At 22.2% G+C, this 20,078-nt stretch overlaps 1 protein-coding gene across 1 annotated transcript in view; it reads left to right on the forward strand.

Annotated features, from left to right (window-relative positions):
- The window catches only part of LOC117179359 (E3 ubiquitin-protein ligase HERC2), a 67,872-nt gene that overhangs the window by 6,816 nt on the left and 40,978 nt on the right, over window positions 1-20,078 (forward strand). Inside the window, exons 3-5 of the mRNA XM_033371059.1 lie at window positions 3,656-3,856; window positions 3,947-4,157; window positions 11,340-11,597. Of these exons, the coding sequence (XP_033226950.1) occupies window positions 3,656-3,856; window positions 3,947-4,157; window positions 11,340-11,597 (670 nt within the window). The remainder of the gene's footprint in view (window positions 1-3,655; window positions 3,857-3,946; window positions 4,158-11,339; window positions 11,598-20,078) is intronic.

Genomic DNA, 20,078 nt, shown 5'->3' on the forward strand with positions numbered 1-20,078 from the left:
ACATATGGAAATTCAATTGTGTCAAATTTAATAAATTTGATAATTGAAGTTTCAACAGTTGAAAATTAAAGAAAATTGATTTTTCAACTGTTGAACATTGAAGAAAATGGAAAATTGTATTTTCAACTGTTAAAAATTAAAGAAAATTATTATTCAAATCGTCAACATATGGAAATTCAATTGTGTCAAATTTAATCAATTTGATAATTGAAGTTTCAACAGTTGAAAATTAAAGACAATTGATTTTTCAACTGTTGAACATTAAAAAATGTTGATAGTTGAATTTTCCACAGTTGAAAATTCAATGTTCTTTCACTTTCCGGTGTTAAAAATGTTACATATTTAAATAATTGAATCTTCGTTTTATGAAAGTAAAATAAAAATTATAGTTTAATTTTCAATAAATTAAAATTTCATTGAAGAAAATTGAAGAAAATTTAATTTTCCACAGTTGGAACTTCAATTTTATTTTTTTTGCATATTTCAACAGTTGCAAATTTATCAACAGATGGAAATTCAATTGCTGAAAATCAAAGAACTTGATAATTGAATTTTTAAAGTAGAAAATTGAAGAAATATGATTTTTTTAACAGTTAAATATTCAATTTTCTTCAATTTTCAGGTGTTGAAAATTGTTGCTAATTTAAAAAAATTGAATCTTCCTTTATTGGAACTTGAAGAAAAAAGCAAATTGAATTTTCGACCGTTAAAGACTTAATAAAATTGATAGTTTAATTTTTAACCGATCAAAATTTAATTGTAGAAAATTGAAGAAAATTGAATTTTCCACAGTTGAAACTTCAATAAATTATTTTGCAAATTTCAACAGTTGCAAATTCATCAACAGATGGAAATTCAATTGTTCAAAATTGAAGAAAACGAAAATTGTATTTTCAACTGTGGAAAATTTTAGAAAATTGATAATTAAATTTTTAACAGGTGGAAATTCAGTTGTTGAAAATTAAAGAAATTTTATAATTGAATTTTCAACTGTTGATAATTAAAGAAGATTGAAAATTTGATATTCTATTGTTGAAAATTGTAGAAATAGGATAATTGAATTTTCTACAGTTCACAATTTAATTTTCAGTTTTCTTTCATTTTCAGGTGTTGAAAATGTTGCAAATTTAAAAAAAATTCAACTTTTCTTTGTTGAAACTTAAACAAAATAGCAAATTGAATATTCAACTGTTGACAATAAAAAATAAAATTAATAGTTTAATTTTCAGCAGATAAAAATTTAATTTTTGAAAATTGAACATTTTATTTAATAAATAAACATATAAATTCATCAAACAAACATTTTGAAGAACGTCGACTTTTTTCGAAAACGGGTCAAAATTTCAAGAAGTAGATTTTTAACTGTTTAAAATGGAAAAAATTGAAAATTGAGTTTTCGATTGTTGGAATTTGAAGGAAATTAACCATTTAATTTGTAACTGTTGAAAATTTGAGAAAATTAATGATTGAGTTTTGATCAATCGAAAGTTCAATTGTTGAAATTTGAAGAAAACTAAACTTTCAACTATTGAAAATTGAAGAAAATTGAAAATTTATTTTCAAACAGTTGAAAATTCAATGGTTGAAATTGGTAAAATATTAAATTTTAAACTGTTGGAAATTGAAGAAAATTTATTATTGAACTTTCATCAAAAGGAAAAGCAATTTTTGAAAATTGAAAAAAAGGGAAAATCTTATTTTTAACTGTGAAAAATTGAAGAAAATTAATAATTAAATCCTCAACAGAAGAAAATTCAAATTTTGAATTTTGAAGAATATTGTCAATTGAATTTTTAACAGCTGAAACGTCTAGTATAAATTTTTTGCAAATTTTAAAGGTTGAAAATTCGTTTGTTTAAAATTTAAAAGAAAATAAAAAATCAAAAAAATTCATTTTTCAACTGTGTAAATTTAATTTTTAATATGTATATTTAATTTTTGAAATGTGTAGAAAGTTAAAAATTGAGTTTTCAATTGTTGAAGTTTGAAAAAAATTGAATTTGCCACGGCTCAAAATTGTAGAAAATTAATAATTGAGTTTTAAACAGTTGAAAGTTAAATTTTTGAAATTTGAGTAAAAATTAGAATAGATTTTTAAACAGTTGAAAATTTAATTTTGGAAATTTAAAGAATATTAGATTTTCAGCTGTTGAAAATGGAAGAAAATTGATAATAGAATCTTCAACAGATGGAAATTCGATTGTTGAAAATGTAAAATTGTATTTTCAACTATGGGCAATTAAAGAAAATTAATAGTTAAATCCTCAACAGATGAAAATTAAATTGTTGAAAATTAAAAATTGATTTTCACCTATTGAAAATTGAAGAAAAAAATTGAATTTGCAACTTTTAAAAATTGAAGAAAATTAATAATTGACTTTTAAACAGTTGAAAAATCAATTGTTGAAACGTGAAGAAAATTAAATTTTGAAATTTTGAACATTGAAGAAAATTGATCATGCATTTTTAAACAGTTAGAATTTAATTTTTAAAAAATTTTCAACTTTAAATTTCCAACTGTTGAAAATGAAGAAAAATGAAAAATTGGATATTTAACAGATGGAAATTCAATTGTTGAAAATTAAAGAAAATATGCAATTGTATTTTCAACTGTTGAAAACTGAAGAAAATTAATAATTGAATCTTCAACAGAAGAAAACTCAATCGTTTAAAATTGAAGGAGATTTATCATTCAATTCTTGAAAATGGAGAACATTAATAATTAAAATTTCAAAAGTTGAAAGTCGAAGAAAATTGAAAATGTCATTTTCAACTGTTGAAAATTGAAGAAAATTGATAGTTCAATTTTCAACAGTAGAAAATTGATCTGTTGAAAATTGAAAAAATATGATCATTCATATTTTAATAGTTGAAAATTAATTAGTTTGGAATTTAATAACTTTAAAAATTGAATTTTCAAGTATTGATAATTGAAAAAAATTGAAAAAATTGATAGTTGAATTTTCAATAGTACAAAATTTATCTTATCAAAATTGTAGAAACATGAAAATTCAATTTTCAACTGATCAAAATGGAAGAAAATTGAATATTCAATTCTTAAAGCATGAAGAAAATTAATAATTGAATCTTCAGCAGAAGATTTTTAAATGGAAAAAATGATAATTAACTTTTTAAAGGGATGGCAATTCAATTCTTGAAAATGGAAAAAAATTTATAATAGAATTTTCATCAGTTCCAAATTGAAGATAATTGAAAATGGAAGAAATGCAGAATTGAATAAAATTAAACATTGAATTTTCAGCTATTAAAAATTTTAGAAAATATAATTTTTAATTTTTGAAATTTGATTCAATTTGAGAAATGAATTTTCATCAATTTTCAACTGTTAAATTCAGAATAAGAATTTAATAAACAAGCGTTTAAATCTACCAAACAAAGATTTTGAAAAACGTTGATTTTTTCCAAAAACGGGTACTGGAAAATCATATTTAGGCAAATTAATAGTCATTCAATAAAATCTCAGTGGGCAATTTAGGTAAATATAAACAAAACAAAAATCTGAGCTCTGATCATCTTTAAGCCAACCAATTTGTGAAATTAATTTAAAAAATCACAAAACATAAAACATAAAACTTTATTGTTTGAAAGACGATAAAACTTTCCCAAATAATATTTAATTTGATGATTTATTCAGGAGACAGTGGACATTATTATTGCAACCAAAGAGTTCTTTCCTGTCTCTGCTGTGATGGAATTTGTGGACCACAAAGCGGCTGCAACTGCATTCCTTGTCAAAAACTGGATGAAGAAGAAGCTTCCAGAGTACCAGCTCTCGTAGAAAAAACAATTCCTGCTCAGAATATGATAGATTTCTGGTTATGGGGTCCTCAACCATGTAAATATTTCGATAAAAAATTTTAATTTCGCATAAATCTTCAATATATCTCTATTCTTCTACAAATTATTTTCTGTAATTCAATTTCAGCCCCGAGTGAATTATCCACTTGCATAGATTCCTCGATAAAAGAACAAAGACACCTGGTTCATGAAGCAGCAAATAGTACTTTATCCGCAACTCGAATGCGACAACGTTTGGTAATCGCACGAAGATATTTCACAGCTTTGTCTCGACACAAACCCCAGGAAGTTCAAGAAACGACAGTGGCTCCTAGAACTTCAATTAAATCACAAAAAATGTACGTTTAACTTTGAATTTTCTAATGCAGGGTCGCCGCTGAACCGGAAAATCTGATTTTTTTTTGGCACCCGGAAATTATAGTGAATTTATTTATTTTACTTGGAATTTTAGACATTTTGAGGAAAAAAAATTCTATTCAATTACTTGAAATCACAGATTTCATATAATTTCTTAGCTTAAGTTTAATTGTTAATTTTTTTATTTTATTGAATCATTCAGCTTATAATGCGAAATTCTGAAGTATTTTACTTTAAACAATTTTTATTTTAGTTCTTTATTTTGAAGTGTATGTTTTTAATTTAAAGAATTTAAAAATTCAGTTTTCAAGACACTCACCTGGGGATACTAATTTAAATAAAAAAAGATTTTTATTTTTAATTAAATGAGAGTTCAATTCAATTTTTACTAAAAATGAATTTACAAAATATAATTTTAGTTATATTTTCAACTAAAAAAAAATCGAATAGTTAAATTCTCAGTTAAAAAAACTAATTTTCAAGAAAACTAAATTTTCAAATTTTGAAAATTGAAGAAAATTGAACATTTATTTTCAAACAGTTGAAAATTCTATGGTTGAAATGTGAAAAATATTAAATTTTCAACTGTTAGAAATTGAAGAAAATTGATAATTGAACTTTCATCAAAAGCAAAATCAATTTTTGAAAATTAAAAAAAAGGGAAAATCTTATTTTTAACTGTGGAAAATTGAAGAAAATTAATAATTAAATCCTCAACAGGGGAAAATTCAATTTTTGAATTTTGAAGAATATTGTCAATTGTATTTTCAAGAGCTGAAACGTCTAGTATAATTTTTTTGCAAATTTTAAAGGTTGCAAATTCATTTGTTTAAAATTTAAAACAATGTAAAAAATTCATTTTTCAACTTTGTAAATTTAAAGAAGATTTATAACTAAAGTTTACAACATAATTAAATATGAATATGAATATCAAATTTTCTACTGTGAAAAATTGATAAAAATGAATTTACAAAATATATTTTTAGTTATATTTTCAACTAAAAAAAAATCGAATAGTTAAATTCTCAGTTAAAAAAACTAATTTTCAATAAAAAGGAAACGAATTTTCTATTAGAGCTTACTCATTTTTTTTAGATTGCAATATTAAATTGATTCTTTTGTTTTGTTTCAAATGAATTTTTTAAACTGAAAATTCAACTCTTTTGTTTTTGATTAGAAATTGATCGGTTTTAGTTAAAAATTCAAGCATTCTTATTTAAATTCCATTATTTTTTATTAAAAATAGAAATCTTCTTTGGTTGAAGTATCAACTAATACATTTTTTGTTGAAAAAAAAGATTCATAATTTTAATTGAAAATTCATCTCCTTGGTTGAAAAATGAGCTATTTTGTTATAAAATAATTGTTTTACTGAAAATTTAACTATTCTAGTTGCAACTTTGACTATTTTGTTGCAAATTTGATTGTTTTGTTAAAAATTATTTTTTTTTCTAAAAATATAACTATTTAATTCAACTATTCCAGTTGAAAAGTGATCATTTTAGTTGAAAATTCATCACTTTGTTTGAAAATGTAATATATATATTTTTTTAATAACTTTCGGTTTGGTTGCAAATTAGTTGTTTTTTTAACCCGGGAAATTTAACTTTTCGAATTGAAAAATACATCCTTTTAGTGGAAAATTAATCTGTTTGGTTAAAATGAATTTTTAACCAAAAACTATGTTATTTGAGTGTTGTTCGACAATTTATCTTTTTAATTTAAAATGCATGTATTTTCTTTAAAATTCGTCTTTTATCGTAAAAATGAATCTTTGTTGAAATTTCATCTTTTTGATAAAAAAAATCGATAATAATATTGCAAATATTATAATATAAAATTGATTTATTTGCTTGAAAAATAGTCTGTGTGGTAAGAAAATTTTTTTTTCTGAAAATTCAAGTAATAAAGTTAAATGTTCATAATTTTCCTTGAAAAAATTAATCTTTTTGGTTCAAAATTTATCCATTTTTCTAAAAATTCATCGTTTTGTTTAAAATCCATCTATTCCAGGTGAAAATTCAAACTATTTGGTTGAAAATTGGCTTTTTTTTAGTTGAAAATTTAACGTTTTTGTTAGAAATTAATTGTTAAAAATCGTCTTTCTTGGTAGAAAATTAATTTTCCAATTTGAAAATAAATCGTCTTGTTTGAAAATTCATTTTTTTTTTGCTTGAAAATTCAAGTATTGCTATTGCATATTCATCATTTTAGTCGAAAATTGATCTTTTTGATTGCAAATAAATCTATTTGTTTAAAAATTAAGTTAAATGTTTAAAAAAAATTTTTTATTGGTATAGTTAAACGTTTATTGATTAAAATTAACTTTAAAAAAATAGAAATTTGCATAAAATAGTTAAATTTAGTGCCAAACGCAGAATTGTTGAATTTACAATAAAAAATTATGCATTTTTCATAATAAAATTTGAATTTTTGAACCGAGAATATGAATTTTCAAGAAAACAGTTAAACTGTCTTCAACCAAAAGACATTAACTTTTAAAAGATCAATTCAACTTTCGACCGAGAAGTTGATATTTCAATGAAAAAGATTTTTATTTTAATTAAAAAAACAGTTGGTTTTAACCAACAAGGACAAATTTTTAACGAAACAGTTACATTTTTAATTAAAAAATTGATTTTCTACAAAAAAAGATAAAATTTTAACCAAATAGTTCAATTTTCTACAATTTTGTTTAATTTTCGAGCCCAATGTATTTTCTATAGAATTCATCTTTCATCGTAAAAATGAATCGTCTTTGTTGAAATTTCATCTTTTTGGTTAAAAAATCTATGATAATAATAATGTAAATATTTGTTCGGAAATTTATTTATTTGAATGAAAAATTGTCTGTAAAGTAAGAATTTTTTTATTGAAAATTCAAGTATTTCAGTTAAATATTCATAATTTTCGTTGAAAAAACATCTTTCTGGTTGAAAATAAGACTCTTGGTTCAAAATTGATCTCTTTTCCTAAAAAATAATCTTTTTGTTAAAAATCCATATATTCCAGGTGAAAATTTAAACTATTTGGTTGAAAATTAGCCTTTTTTAGGTGAAAAATTTAACGTTTTTGTTAAAAATTCATATATTAAAAATAAAATCGTCTTTCTTGTTAGAAAATTAATTTTCCAGTTTGAAAGTAAATTGTCTTGTTTGTAAATTCATTTATTTTTTTTTTTTGCTTGAAATTTCAAGTATTGCAATTACATATTCATCTTTTAGTTGAAAATTGATCTTTTTCAATGAAAATAAAACTACTTGGTTAAAAGTTAAATTGAATGTTTTAATAATAAATCTACTTTTTTTGGTGAAAATATACTTTTTGTTACTGAAAATTTAACTATTCGATTTCTGACTGAAAATTGATCTTTTCCCGTAAAAAATTCAACTGTTTGATTAAGAATTAATGTATTTTTCATAGTAGATAGTTCAACAACAACAAAAATTTCAGTTTAAACTAAAAATCAGGTAGATTTAACGAACAAAGACGAATTTCGAACAAAATACTTTAATAATCAACTAAAAAAGATTAATTTTTAACTAAAAAGTTTCATTTTTTATTGTAGAAAAATGATTTTTTTCCCAATAAGATTAATTTTCAAACAAAAACGTCAATTTCCAGCTAAATAATATTATTTTATATATTATTTACAATATATATTATAATATAAAATTAGTTTTCATTAAATAATAGAATTTTTTAACTGAAAAATTTCAATAAAAAATAAACAAATTTTCTACAAAAGAGTTTAATTTTTATACCAACCTGTTGAATTGTGTACCAAATTGTGGAATTTTCAAGTAAAAAAGATACATTGTTTTTAATTCTGTAGAATTTTTAACAAAATAATTAAATTTTCAGTTAAAAAATTACTTTTTAACAAAAAAACAGTTTTCAATACAATTAAGAATCTTTAACCAAAAAAAAAGATAACTTTTTGATATTTTAGAAAAAATAAGATTTTAATTTTAAGTAGAAAACATTTGGATTTATCCCACAAAAACGAATGTTTAACTAAATATTGGTATCCTAAACTGAAAAAGATTAATTTTTATCCAAATAGTTGCATTTTTAACAACAACAAAATTATTTTCTTAAAAACAAAACACGAATTTTCAACGAAATACATTAATTCTCAACAAAGCAGTTAATTTTTTAACCAAAGTTTTTAATTTTCAGGACGAAAATATGTTTTTATTTACAAAACCGTTGACACTATTTTGAAACTACTTTTTAAAATTTTGGAAAAAAATATATTTCAAGTTGATTAACTTTAAATATAAATTAATTAATGATTTTTACAACAGAAATATTGTTCAAGTTTTAAAAATTTAATAATAATTGATTTTACAAAACAATTTTGAATGTTTAAAATTAAACAATTCACAGATTTTAACTTTGAAAATTAAAATGTTTTAATTTGAAAGTCTTAGTAGTTAAACAAATTTAAACATGATTGAAACTTTATAAGCTATTTTGAATTTTTAAATAATTTCAAATACTATTTTCAATTTTAAAATGGTCATTAAATAAAAGAACCATTTTGTAACATTTATAAATGTTTGGCTTTAAATTTCAAATGAGCTATTATGTATCAAAAAATTAAAAACTAAACAATTTTAAACTGAATTGTTTAAATTTGAAACTGGAAATGATTTCACAAAATTTTTAAGAAAATGTAGATTTTTTACGATTTCTAAATAAAGATTAATATCTTGTTAACAATGTTAAAAGGTTTTAAGATAATAAAAAAAATGTTCTGAAGATTCCTGGAAAATTTTTTAAATGATTGTTCAACTTTTTAAAAATTTTGACAGGTTTTAAGAAAGTAAAAAAGTTTTTTTACAAGATTCCTCGGAAAATTTTAAATAATTTTTTATTTTGAAAATTATTTTTAAGAGAATATTTAAAAAGATTTTAAAACAAGGACAAATTGCTATGAATAAATAAAAATTTAACAAATATTAGCTTAGAAAAAATTTGAGTAAGTTTAAGAGACAATTGGATGTTTTGAAAATATTCAAAAATAATTTAAAATTTGAAAAGATATTCAACAATTTTAAACAAAATGTAGATTTTTAAGGATTTCTAAATCAAATTTCTTAGCCTTTTAACAATGTTTATAGGTTTTAAGGTAATAACAAAAAATGTTTTTAAGATTCCTCGGAAAATTTTTAATGGTTTTTTATTTTTATAATTATTTTTAAGAGAATATTTAAAAATATTTCAAGACAAAAAACAAATTTTAATGACTAGATAACAATTGAACAATTATTAGCTTAGAAAAAATTTGAGTAATTTTAAGTGGCAATTAGAAGTTTTGAAAATATTCAAAAATAATTTAAGTCTTAAAAAGATTTTTTTTTAATGTTAACAAAGTGTTGAGTTTTGAAGATTTGTACCATATATCTTTTTTATTCATTTTGATAGATTTTGATAGATTTTAAAAGAATTCAATTTTTTATCATGATTCTTAGGAAAATTAAAAATAATTTTTTATTTTGACAAATTAATTTTGCGAAAAGATTTTAAAAGGTTCGAAAAGATTTCCAAAATTGTTAAAAACAAATCTGAAAGATTTTAAGACATTTTTTTAATTTTGCAGGATTAAAAAAATATTTTAGAAAAAATGCAAATTTAAAATTATTTTTTAGTTTGAAAAATTAAAATTGAACAATTATTAATTTAAAAAGAAATTTAGTGACAAAAAAATTATTTTAAATCTTGAAAAGATTTCCAGAAATTAAAAACAAAATGTGGATTTTTAAAGATTTCTTAATACAATTTTAAAGCTTGTTAACAATATTAACAGGTTTTAAGATAATAAAAAAAATGTTCTCAAGATTCCTTACAAAATTATATTTAAGTGGATATTTAAAAAGATTTCAAACCAAAAAAATTTTCGACGAATAAAATGCAATTACTATTTTAGAAAAAATTTGAGTAAGTTTGAAAGATATTTAGAGTTTTTCAGAAAATCCAAAAATAATTTAAAATTTGAAAAGTTTTTAAAAAATATTTCCAAATTTTTCAAAGTAGAGTCTGGAAGATTTGAAGGCAATTTTTTTAATTTTGCAGGATACAAGAAAAATTTTGAGAAAAATTCAAACAATTTTAAAAGATATTTACAAGTTGAAAAAAAAATTCGAAAGTAATTTAAAATTTGAAAACATTTCAAAGAAGTATAAAGTTTTTGAAGGATTTGGACAAATTTTAAAATAATAAAAAAAAGTCTTGAGAATCCTGGGAAAAAACTTAAAATGATTTTTATTTTGAAAATAAATTTTAAGAAAATTTTTTAAAACTTGTAAATTCCAAAGCAATTTAAAGCTTGAAAAGATTTAAAAAAACTGTAAACAAAGTATAGACTTTGAAAGATTTCAAAACAAACAATTAAAAACCTTTTTAAGTATTTAGAAAGTTTTCAAAAGTACAAATTTTTTTATTAAGGTTCCTAGGAAAGTTAAAAATGATTTTTTTACAAATTAATTTTAAGAGAACATTTAAAAAGGTTTTTTTTAATTTCAAAATTATTAACAAAGAATCTGGCACCTTTTTTTAATTTTGCAGAATTAAAAAAAAATGTAGGACAAATGCAAATAAGTTTAAAAGCAAAATTTTAAAGCGTTTTAAAGATTTTGAAATGTTTCAAGATAATAAAAAAAATTTGTTCACATTCCTGAAAAAGTTTTTAATGATTTTTTATCTTATTTTAAAGATATAATTTTCAAAGAATATTTGAAAAGATTATATAAAAAAATTCGATGTACAAACAGCAATTGAACTATTATTAACTTCAAGTTGTTTAAAATTAAAATTTAATTTAATTCTGTATTTTTGAGCTCGAAAATTATTGAGCGTTTGAATTGAGAACATTTTAGCTTTAATTTTAAAAGTTTCAATTTGATTTTTTTTAATTTTCAGCTCAACTTTTATAATTTTAAATTAATTTTTTTTTAAACGCTCGAATCTTTTTAAATCCTCGTTTAAAGCGGCTATCCTGTAATGTTGTTTTTAGAATATTCAGCCATTTTTATTAGCTTATAGTGTCTAAAATCAAGTTAAATTTAAAGTAAAAATGGTCAAATTCGAAATTTAGAAATCTTTATTCAGAATTGTTAATTAAAAATTTTAATTCAAATAAATCGGGTTGATTTCAGTGCGAAACCTAGTGAAAAAGCAACGCTTGGACTCGCACGAGTCGGCTCGCGAGCAGCTTTAAATTTTTCGTTTGCATATTTACGACGTGCCTGGCGCTCTGGCGAAGATATCGACTTCTGCAGTGAATTGTTAACTGAATCTCTGGAAGCTCTTCAATCTCTACCAGAAGCTACTTTGTTCGATGAAAATAATGTTTCTCAAGTTTGGCTCGAAGTCGTCGAAAGATCGGCAAAATTCTTGCGGCAAGTTGTCACCGGGTAAGAAATTTTTTTAAAAACATTTTTCGTGCTAAATCAGAAATAACACAAATTGAAAGTTAAATCCAAGTTTCATAAGTTTAGACCTCAGACTCGTCGTACTTTCTACACTATTTTACACCATTCTTTTAGGGATTACACTATTTTTCTATTATTACAACAACAACAAAAAACACACTGAAGAAACTATTTTTTCGTAATTGTCCAATTTTCAAGCAAAAAAAAATGAATTTTCAACAAATTACTAAAATATTTCACAAAACAGTTGAATTTTCTACCAAATTGCTGAATTTTTAAATTAGACAGATGGATTCTCTACTTAACAAATAAAGTTTCAACAAAATATTTGAATTCTCAACTAAAAGAGATTAATTTTGAAACATATAGTTGAATTTTTAATTTTAAAAAATTATTTTTTACCAAATGAACGAATTGTTTGCAAAATGGATATATTTTTTTATAAATAGCTAAATTTTAAATAACGAGGGCTAATTTTCTATTAAAAAAGACGATTTTTATACAAAACATATGGATTTTCACCTAAAAAAACATAATTTTCAACAAAAAATCGAATAGTCATAGTCTCAGTTGAAAGAATTTATTTTACACAAAAAGGAAAAGGATTTTCTACACTATTGTTAAATTTACAAGCCCAATTTTCAATAAAATACATAAATTGTTTATCACGTAGTTGAATTTTTTACCAAAAAGACAAATTTTCGACAAAATACATCAATTTTTAACCAAAAAAAATGGAGTTTCAACAAAAACTGTAATAATGTATATTAAACAAAATACCATTTTAAATATAAAACAGTTGAATAAAACAGAAAAATACGAATTTTCAAAAAAATACTTGAATTCTCAACTAAAAGAAAATAATTTTCAAAAAACATATAATTGAATTTTTAATTAAAAAAAAATTATTTTCCAACAAATAGTTAAATTTTAAACCACGAGGACTAATTTTCTATTAAAAAATGCGATTTTTACAGAAAACATATGGATTTTCACCTAAAAACCCATAATTTTCAACCAAAAATCGAATAGTCGAATTCTCAGTTGAAAGAATTCATTTTCCATAAGAAGAAAAAGAATTTTCTACATTATTGTTAAATTTACATGCCCAATTTTCAACAAAATACCTAAATTTTTTATCACATAGTTGATTTTTTTACCAAAAAGCCAAATTTTCGACAAAATGAATCAATTTTTAACCAAATAGTTGAATTTTCTACAAAAAAAGACGAATTTTTATAAAATACATACATTTCCAACTGAATATTTTAAACGATGGATAATTAACTTTCAAATAAAAAAATCTCTACAAAATAGTTTAATTTAATACCAAACGCAGAATTATTGAATTGTCAATTCTAATTGACAAATTTTCTATACAAAAAATGTTTATTTTTGAGCCGAAAATAAGGAGTTTCTGCAAAGCATTTGATTTTTCAGCCCGAAAATATGAATTTTCAACAAAAAAGTTAATTTACAACCAATCAGTTGTATTTTCAACAAAATAGTTCAATTTTCAGCTAAAAAAAATTTAACCAAATAAAACACAAATTCTTAACTAAAGTAATGAATCTTTAACGAAAAAAATGTACTTTAAAGAAATTAGTTCAACTTACAACCGAGAGGTTGATATTACAATAAAAAAATATTTTAATTTTAATTAAAAAACAGTTAGTTTTAACTAACAAGGACAAATTTTCAACAAAATACTTGAATCCTCAGAAAAAAACCATATTAATTTTTAACCAAACAGTTGCATTTTTAAACAAAAAATTGATTTTCTACAAAAAAGATTTCCAAAGTTACTAAAAACGAATCTGAAAGATTTTAAGGCATTTTTTTAATTTTGCAGGATGAAGAAAATATTTAAGAAAAAATGCAAATCATGTTGAAGGATATTTAGAAGTTTTAATGAATTTCAAAAATAATTTAAAATTCTAAAAGATTACAAACCAATTTTTATCTTTTTAAAAATGTTAACAGGTTTAAAGATAGTGAGAAAGTTTTTTTTTAAAGAATAATGTGAAAGTTTTAAATGATTTTTTATTTTGAAAAATTAAAAAAATACATTTAAATATATTTTAAAACCAATGTTGATGTAAAAATTAAAATTGAACAATTATTAATTTTGAAAAAAATTTAGTAAGAAAAAAACACTTTTAATAACAAAAAAAAATAATTTAAAACTTAAAAATATTTCCAGAAATTAAAAACAAAATGTGGATTTTTAAAGATTTCTCAATAAAGTTTTAAAGCTCGTTAACAATATTAACGTGTTTTAAATTAATAAAAAAAATGTTCTCAAGATTCCTTGCAAAATTTAAAATGATTTTTTTATTTTGAAAATTTTTTTGAGCGGATATTTAAAAAGATTTCAAACAAAAAAAATTTTCGTCCAATAAAAAACAATTACTATTTTAGAAAAAATTTAAGTAAGTTAGAAAGAAATTTTGAGTTTTTCAGAAAATTCAAAAATAATTTAAAACTTGAAAAAACTTCAGAAGATTTAAAGCAAAATATAGATTTTTAAAGATTTGGAAATGCGAATTTTCAACAAAATACATACATTTTTTATCACATAGTTGAAATTTCTATACTAAATTGGAAATAAAAAAAAATCTACAAAATAGTTCAATTTATTACCAAACGTAGAATTATTGAATTGTCAATTCTAATTGCTAAATTTTCTATAAAAAATTATAATTTTCCAGCCAAAAATAATGATTTTCTGCAAAACGTTTAAGTTTTCTGCCCGAAAATGAAAATTTTCAACAACTGAGGAGTTGATATTTCAATAAAAAATATTTTAATGTAAATTAAAAAAACAGTTGGTTTTAACCATCAAGGGCAAATTTTCAACAAAATACTTAAATTCTCAGAAAAAACTATACTTATTTTCAACCAAACAGTTTCATTTTAATCAAAAAATTGATTTTTTACAAAAAAAAGATCTATTTTCAACCAAATAGTTAAATTTTCTACAATTTTGTTTTGTTTCATAAAATTATTAATCAAATAGTTGAGTTTTCTACCAAAAAAGACAAATTTTTATGAAATTATATACATTTTCAATTGTATTATATTTTATTCGTTTCTAACAAATTTTTAATTAATAGAATGTTTAAGCTAAAAAAAAGTATTTTTTAACCAGAAATGGTTACAAAGAAAATAGAAATTTATAAAAAATAGTTCAATTTGGGACCAAACGCAGAATTTTTGAATTTACAATAAAAAAATTATGAATTTTCGAACCGAGAATATAAATTTTCAACAAAAAGCTTAATTTACTGTAATTTTGTACTAACACGGACTGATTTTCAATTAATCATTTGCATGCTTAAACAAAAAATTGGTTTTCTACAAAAAAAGACGAATTTTCGACGAAATACCTTCATTTTTAACCAATAGTTTAAATTTCTAACAAATTGTTTAATTTTCAAGCCGAATAATACGAATTTTCTGCAAAACATTTGAGTTTTTAACCCGAAAATATGAATTTTCAAGAAAAACGGTTAATTTGCAACTAATCTGTTGAATTTTCAACAGAATAGTTAAATTTTCAGTTAAAGAAATATAATTTTCAACCAAATAAAACACAAATTCTAAGCCAAAATGATGAATCTTCAACAAAAAAATAACTTTTCAGAAATTAGTTCAACTTTCGACCTGGTAGTTGATATTTCAATAAAAAAGATTTTAATTTAAATTAACAAACAGTTTTTTTTAACCAACAAGAACCAATTTTCTGCGAAAAAGATAAATTTTTAACGAAATACATAAAATTTTCAACCAAATAGTTCATTTTTCTACAATTTTGTTTAATTTTCGAGCCCAAAGGACGATTTTTCTACAAAAAAAGTTAATTTTGATAATAGTAAAGTTTTTAAATAACAAAGGTGAATCCCTAACGAAAAATTGAAGTGTAGAATTTCCAATCATGAAGAAAGAATTTTCATCCAAAAATAGTTGGATTTTCTTACAGAATTATATTAATTAAGTTTGAATTTAAGTGAAAAATATAGGAAAAGATATAGACTAAGGCATGTGATAAATAAATAAGAATTTTGATAATTTATAAAGTCGAGAATAAATTTTTTAATATAAATTGAATTTAAAAAATTGCCTAAAACACCTATTTCGAGTAAAAATATTATTAATTTTTTATATTTTTAATTAACTGAATATTAATTTATTTTTAACAAAATGTTTTTCAATTTTAACCACGTAGTTGAATTTTCAAACAATAAACTTGAATTGTCAACTAAAAATTTAATAGATAATGTATAAACCAAAAAATATTTTAATTTTCAATTAAAAGTAACTTAATGCATCCAAAAAAGGCAACTTTTTAAAAAATGTTTCATTTTTCAACAAAAATTTTCAATTTTCAAATAAGCAGTTCAATTTCATAATAAAATAGTGAAATTTTAAGAAAGTAGTTCAACTTTTAAATAACATAGTTGAATTTTTAACAAAAAAAAACATGAATTCTCAAATAAAAATTTAATAGTTTAATTTGGAACTGAGAAATCTTCTTCTGTAAAAAAAAATTCAATCAAACTGTTGAACTTTCAACAAAATAATTGCATTTTTAACAAAATGATTAAATTTTCAACAAAATCATTAAATTTTTAAACCCTAAAGAAGATTTCACAATTAGTTGAATATTTAACTAAAAAAAGATGCATTTTTTACCAAACGAGATGAATTTTCAAACCAAAAAAAGACCGTTGATTGACACTTGCATTTTTAACTAAAAAAAGATGAAATGTCTACCAACAGAGACGAATTTTCAAAAAAGTATTTAAATTTTCAGTAAAAGAATTAAATTTTCGGCACAAAAATATATATTTTCTTCAAAAAAAGTTCAATTTATTAAAATTGTTGATTTTTTTAACCAAAATACTTGAATTTTCGACTCAAAAATAACAAATTTGCACCCAAAAATGATTTTTCATTGAAGTAAGAAAAAAATGTCTACCGAATTGTTGAATTTTTCATTCAAATAATGAAATTTTCGAACAAAAAAGATAAAATTTCCATAATTTGCATTTTTAACTAATAAAATTTCTACTAAAACAGATGAATTTTAAACCCAAATAGACGAATTTTCAACAAAAAAGTTGACACGTTAACTAAGAATGATTTTTCGGTCAATGAATGATATTTTTACGATACAGTTAAATTTTGGACCCAAAAAGAAGAAATTTTCAACCAAGAATGATTTTTTAATCAAGTAAGCAAAAATTTTCTTTTAAATTGTTGAATTTTCAGCCAAAAAGAACAATTTTCTATAGAGCAGTTGAATTTTCAAGATGTTTTTACAAAAATAGTTGAATTTTAAACCAAAAAGAACAATTTTTTAACAAAATTGTTAAATTGCCAGCAAAACAATTAAATTTTCAACCAAATAATTAAATTGGTAAGTAATAAAGATGAATTTTCAACAAAAAATAGATAAAAATGCATTAGAAAGAAATTTAAACATTTAAGGAAACAGAAACGGTAGTTTTTCAAACAGATATTTTTGTATGTTTTCAAATTATATCTTTTTAGCATACTTAGAAATTATTTTCTTTCTGCCAAAAAACACATTTTCAACAAAATACATGAATTTTTATCTAAAAAAATCAATTACAACTAGTTTACAATCAAATTTCTTTGTTATAAAAATGATTTTTTAACCAAAAATAGGCAAATTAAATTTGTAGTTTGAAAAATCAGGTGATAATAATAAGAAATAATAGATAAATGATTGGCTAAAAAAGTTAAATTTACAAAACAAAAATAGAATAGTTCAAGTTGCAGTTATAAAATTCAATTTTTAAGAAAAAAGCGAGTTTTCAGCAAAATTAATTAAATTTCAACTAAGAATATAAATTTTCAAATAAAAAGAAACGAATTTTCAACCAAAGAAATTCATTTTTAATCACAATGATGAATTTTCAACCAAGAATATTAATTTTTGACCTATAGTGGAATTTTTAACCCAAAAGTTGAATTTTCTATTAAAAAAAGAAAGAGTAGAGTATATTTTTAACTAAAATTATGAATCTTCAACTAAAAAAATGTTAATTTTTAACCAAATACATGAATTTTCAACTCAAGAGATCAATTTTCTACCTAAAATAAAATAGTTAAATTTTGAATTAGTAAAGTAGATTTTGAACTAAAAATAGAATAGTTAAATATTCAGTAAAAAAATAATTTTTAATAAAATTAAAGTAAATTTTCAACGAAATATTATAATTTTCAACCAAAAAAATCAAATTTATATCAAAAAGATCAATTTTCGAAAAAAAGGAACAGTTACATTTTTAGTTTAAAAAATTAATTGTAAATAAGAAAAAACTAATTTTCAATCGAAAAGTTGAATTTTAAGCCAATAATATTAAGTTATACCAAAATAGATGAATTTTTGACAAAGGACAGGAATTTTTAACCAAATATTTGAATTTTAAAGGAATTTTAAAACAAAAAGATGAATTAGTCACCGAGAAGATTAATTATTCTCCCATTAAATTTCAATTTTCAATCAAATATAGGAATTTAAAACCAAATATTTGAATTTTCACCGTAAGAAGATAAATTTATAACGATAAATGTGCGAGTTGAATTTTAAGTTAAAATAATTAGTTTTCAACTAGAAAACAACTATGTAGTTGAATTTTCAATCAAAGAAGATCAATTTTTAACGAAAAACGTGATATTTTAAGAAAAAAGGGTTTTAATTTTCTTCAAAAAAGATAGGTTAATTCAACCAAAAACAGGGTGTTTACCCTACCTGGAAAATCTAGAAATGTCGGGGAATTTTTTTTAAAGTCAGGGAAATCTTTCGCGAGCGTACTTGATTTTTTCTTTAACATACATTATAAAACTCAATAGCAATGATTGTTCATTTGCAAAAGTAGCTCATTGAAGCTGCATGTATTTTACTGGAAATTTACCAGTTTGATTGCAATATTTTCTGTCTCTTAGCAAAAAAATCTTTTTTAGTTAGAATTAAATTTTTAAAAAATCGTCTTCTTTTGATGAATTGAACTGTTTTTAATTATTAAAATTAGTATTTTTTGTTTAACCCTCAAAGTGCATATATGGTAAAAATCACGGTAAAGTGCATTGTGGGTGATCTAAACCCCAGCGTATTCAATCATGTATTGTTTAAACCCCGTCGAATATCTCGTCACAATAAAATTATCCGATATAGTTAAAAATATCTTTTATAAGGCAGAGTTGATTTTATAGCCATTTATTTATTTTAAATTTGTTAAAAAAATTATTGAAAAAATGTTTTTTTTTTACTTAAAAATTCATAACTCACACAATTTTAATAATTTTCACTTGAAAATTCATCACTGTACTCACAGTCTGCTCTAGCATGATGTGCTGCCGTAAGTTATAAGCGATCTACAAAGAAAAAAAAGTATGAAATAATCGAATTAAAAAAATGTTTCACTTCATATGATATACTTACGTTAGAAAGTAAGCAAAAATCAATAAAATTTCTACAAAAAAAAAGATTTGCTCCAAAATTACTTTTTCAGTCACGAAGTGCACACTGGGTGTTTCGTACCCCACAATTTTTTTACCTCCACTTTCAGCAGCTGCTGCTAGTAGACTGACGCTTGGCGCAGTATGCCATACGACTTTACTTACAATTAGTGTCTCCAACTACATTTTTCATTCAGAATCCATCTTTTTTGTAATCAACATTTTATTACTTGGTTAAATGTTGAACCCTTTTGTTAAAAATTAATTTTTCGCGTTCAAGATTCATCATTTTAAGTGTAAATGCATCTTTTTGGTTGAAAACTGAGCTGCTTTGTTGGAAATTTGTTTTTTTCTTGTAGCAAATTAAATTTTTTTGCTGAGAATTTAATTATTATCACAGTTCAAACTTTAACTACAGTCAAACCTGGTATTGATGTCAATTTCGGGGCTGAGCGTGACATTAAATCCAGAATTTTTGAACTATTTTCTCTCTTTCCTGTTTTTCTCTATTTTTCTCTCTGTTTTTTTTTTCTTGAAAAGTTATCCTTTTTAATTGAAAATTCGTTGAATTTTTCGAGAATTTGAATTGTCGGGAATTATTTTGTCGATATTTTTTCTCACTCGGGATTTTGGCTTTTCGTCAAAAAGATGTCCCAAACTTTTAGGAAGAGCTGTCGTTTTCTAAAGAACAGTTTTTTGATAATCAAAAAATTGCATTAAAATTTTGAGCCCCCTGAAGCGGGCGCACAACTTTTTGCGCCCGCTGACCGTCATCGGACAGAAATTGGCAACTTCACACTGGCTAAGCAGGCACCTAAAGGAGCGTTTTCATTTTTGTTTTAAAATTGGTATTTTTTAGTTCAAATTCAAGAATGAAAGAAGTTGCTTGTTATGTTTTCAATATTGTTTAATTATTTAATTGATCGATGGTGCATTAGTGAATTGAGTCCTTACAATCTGAAAAAAATGATC

Source organism: Belonocnema kinseyi, chromosome 9 (genome assembly GCF_010883055.1).
Source record: "Belonocnema kinseyi isolate 2016_QV_RU_SX_M_011 chromosome 9, B_treatae_v1, whole genome shotgun sequence".
NCBI classification, from domain to species: Eukaryota; Metazoa; Arthropoda; class Insecta; order Hymenoptera; family Cynipidae; genus Belonocnema; species Belonocnema kinseyi.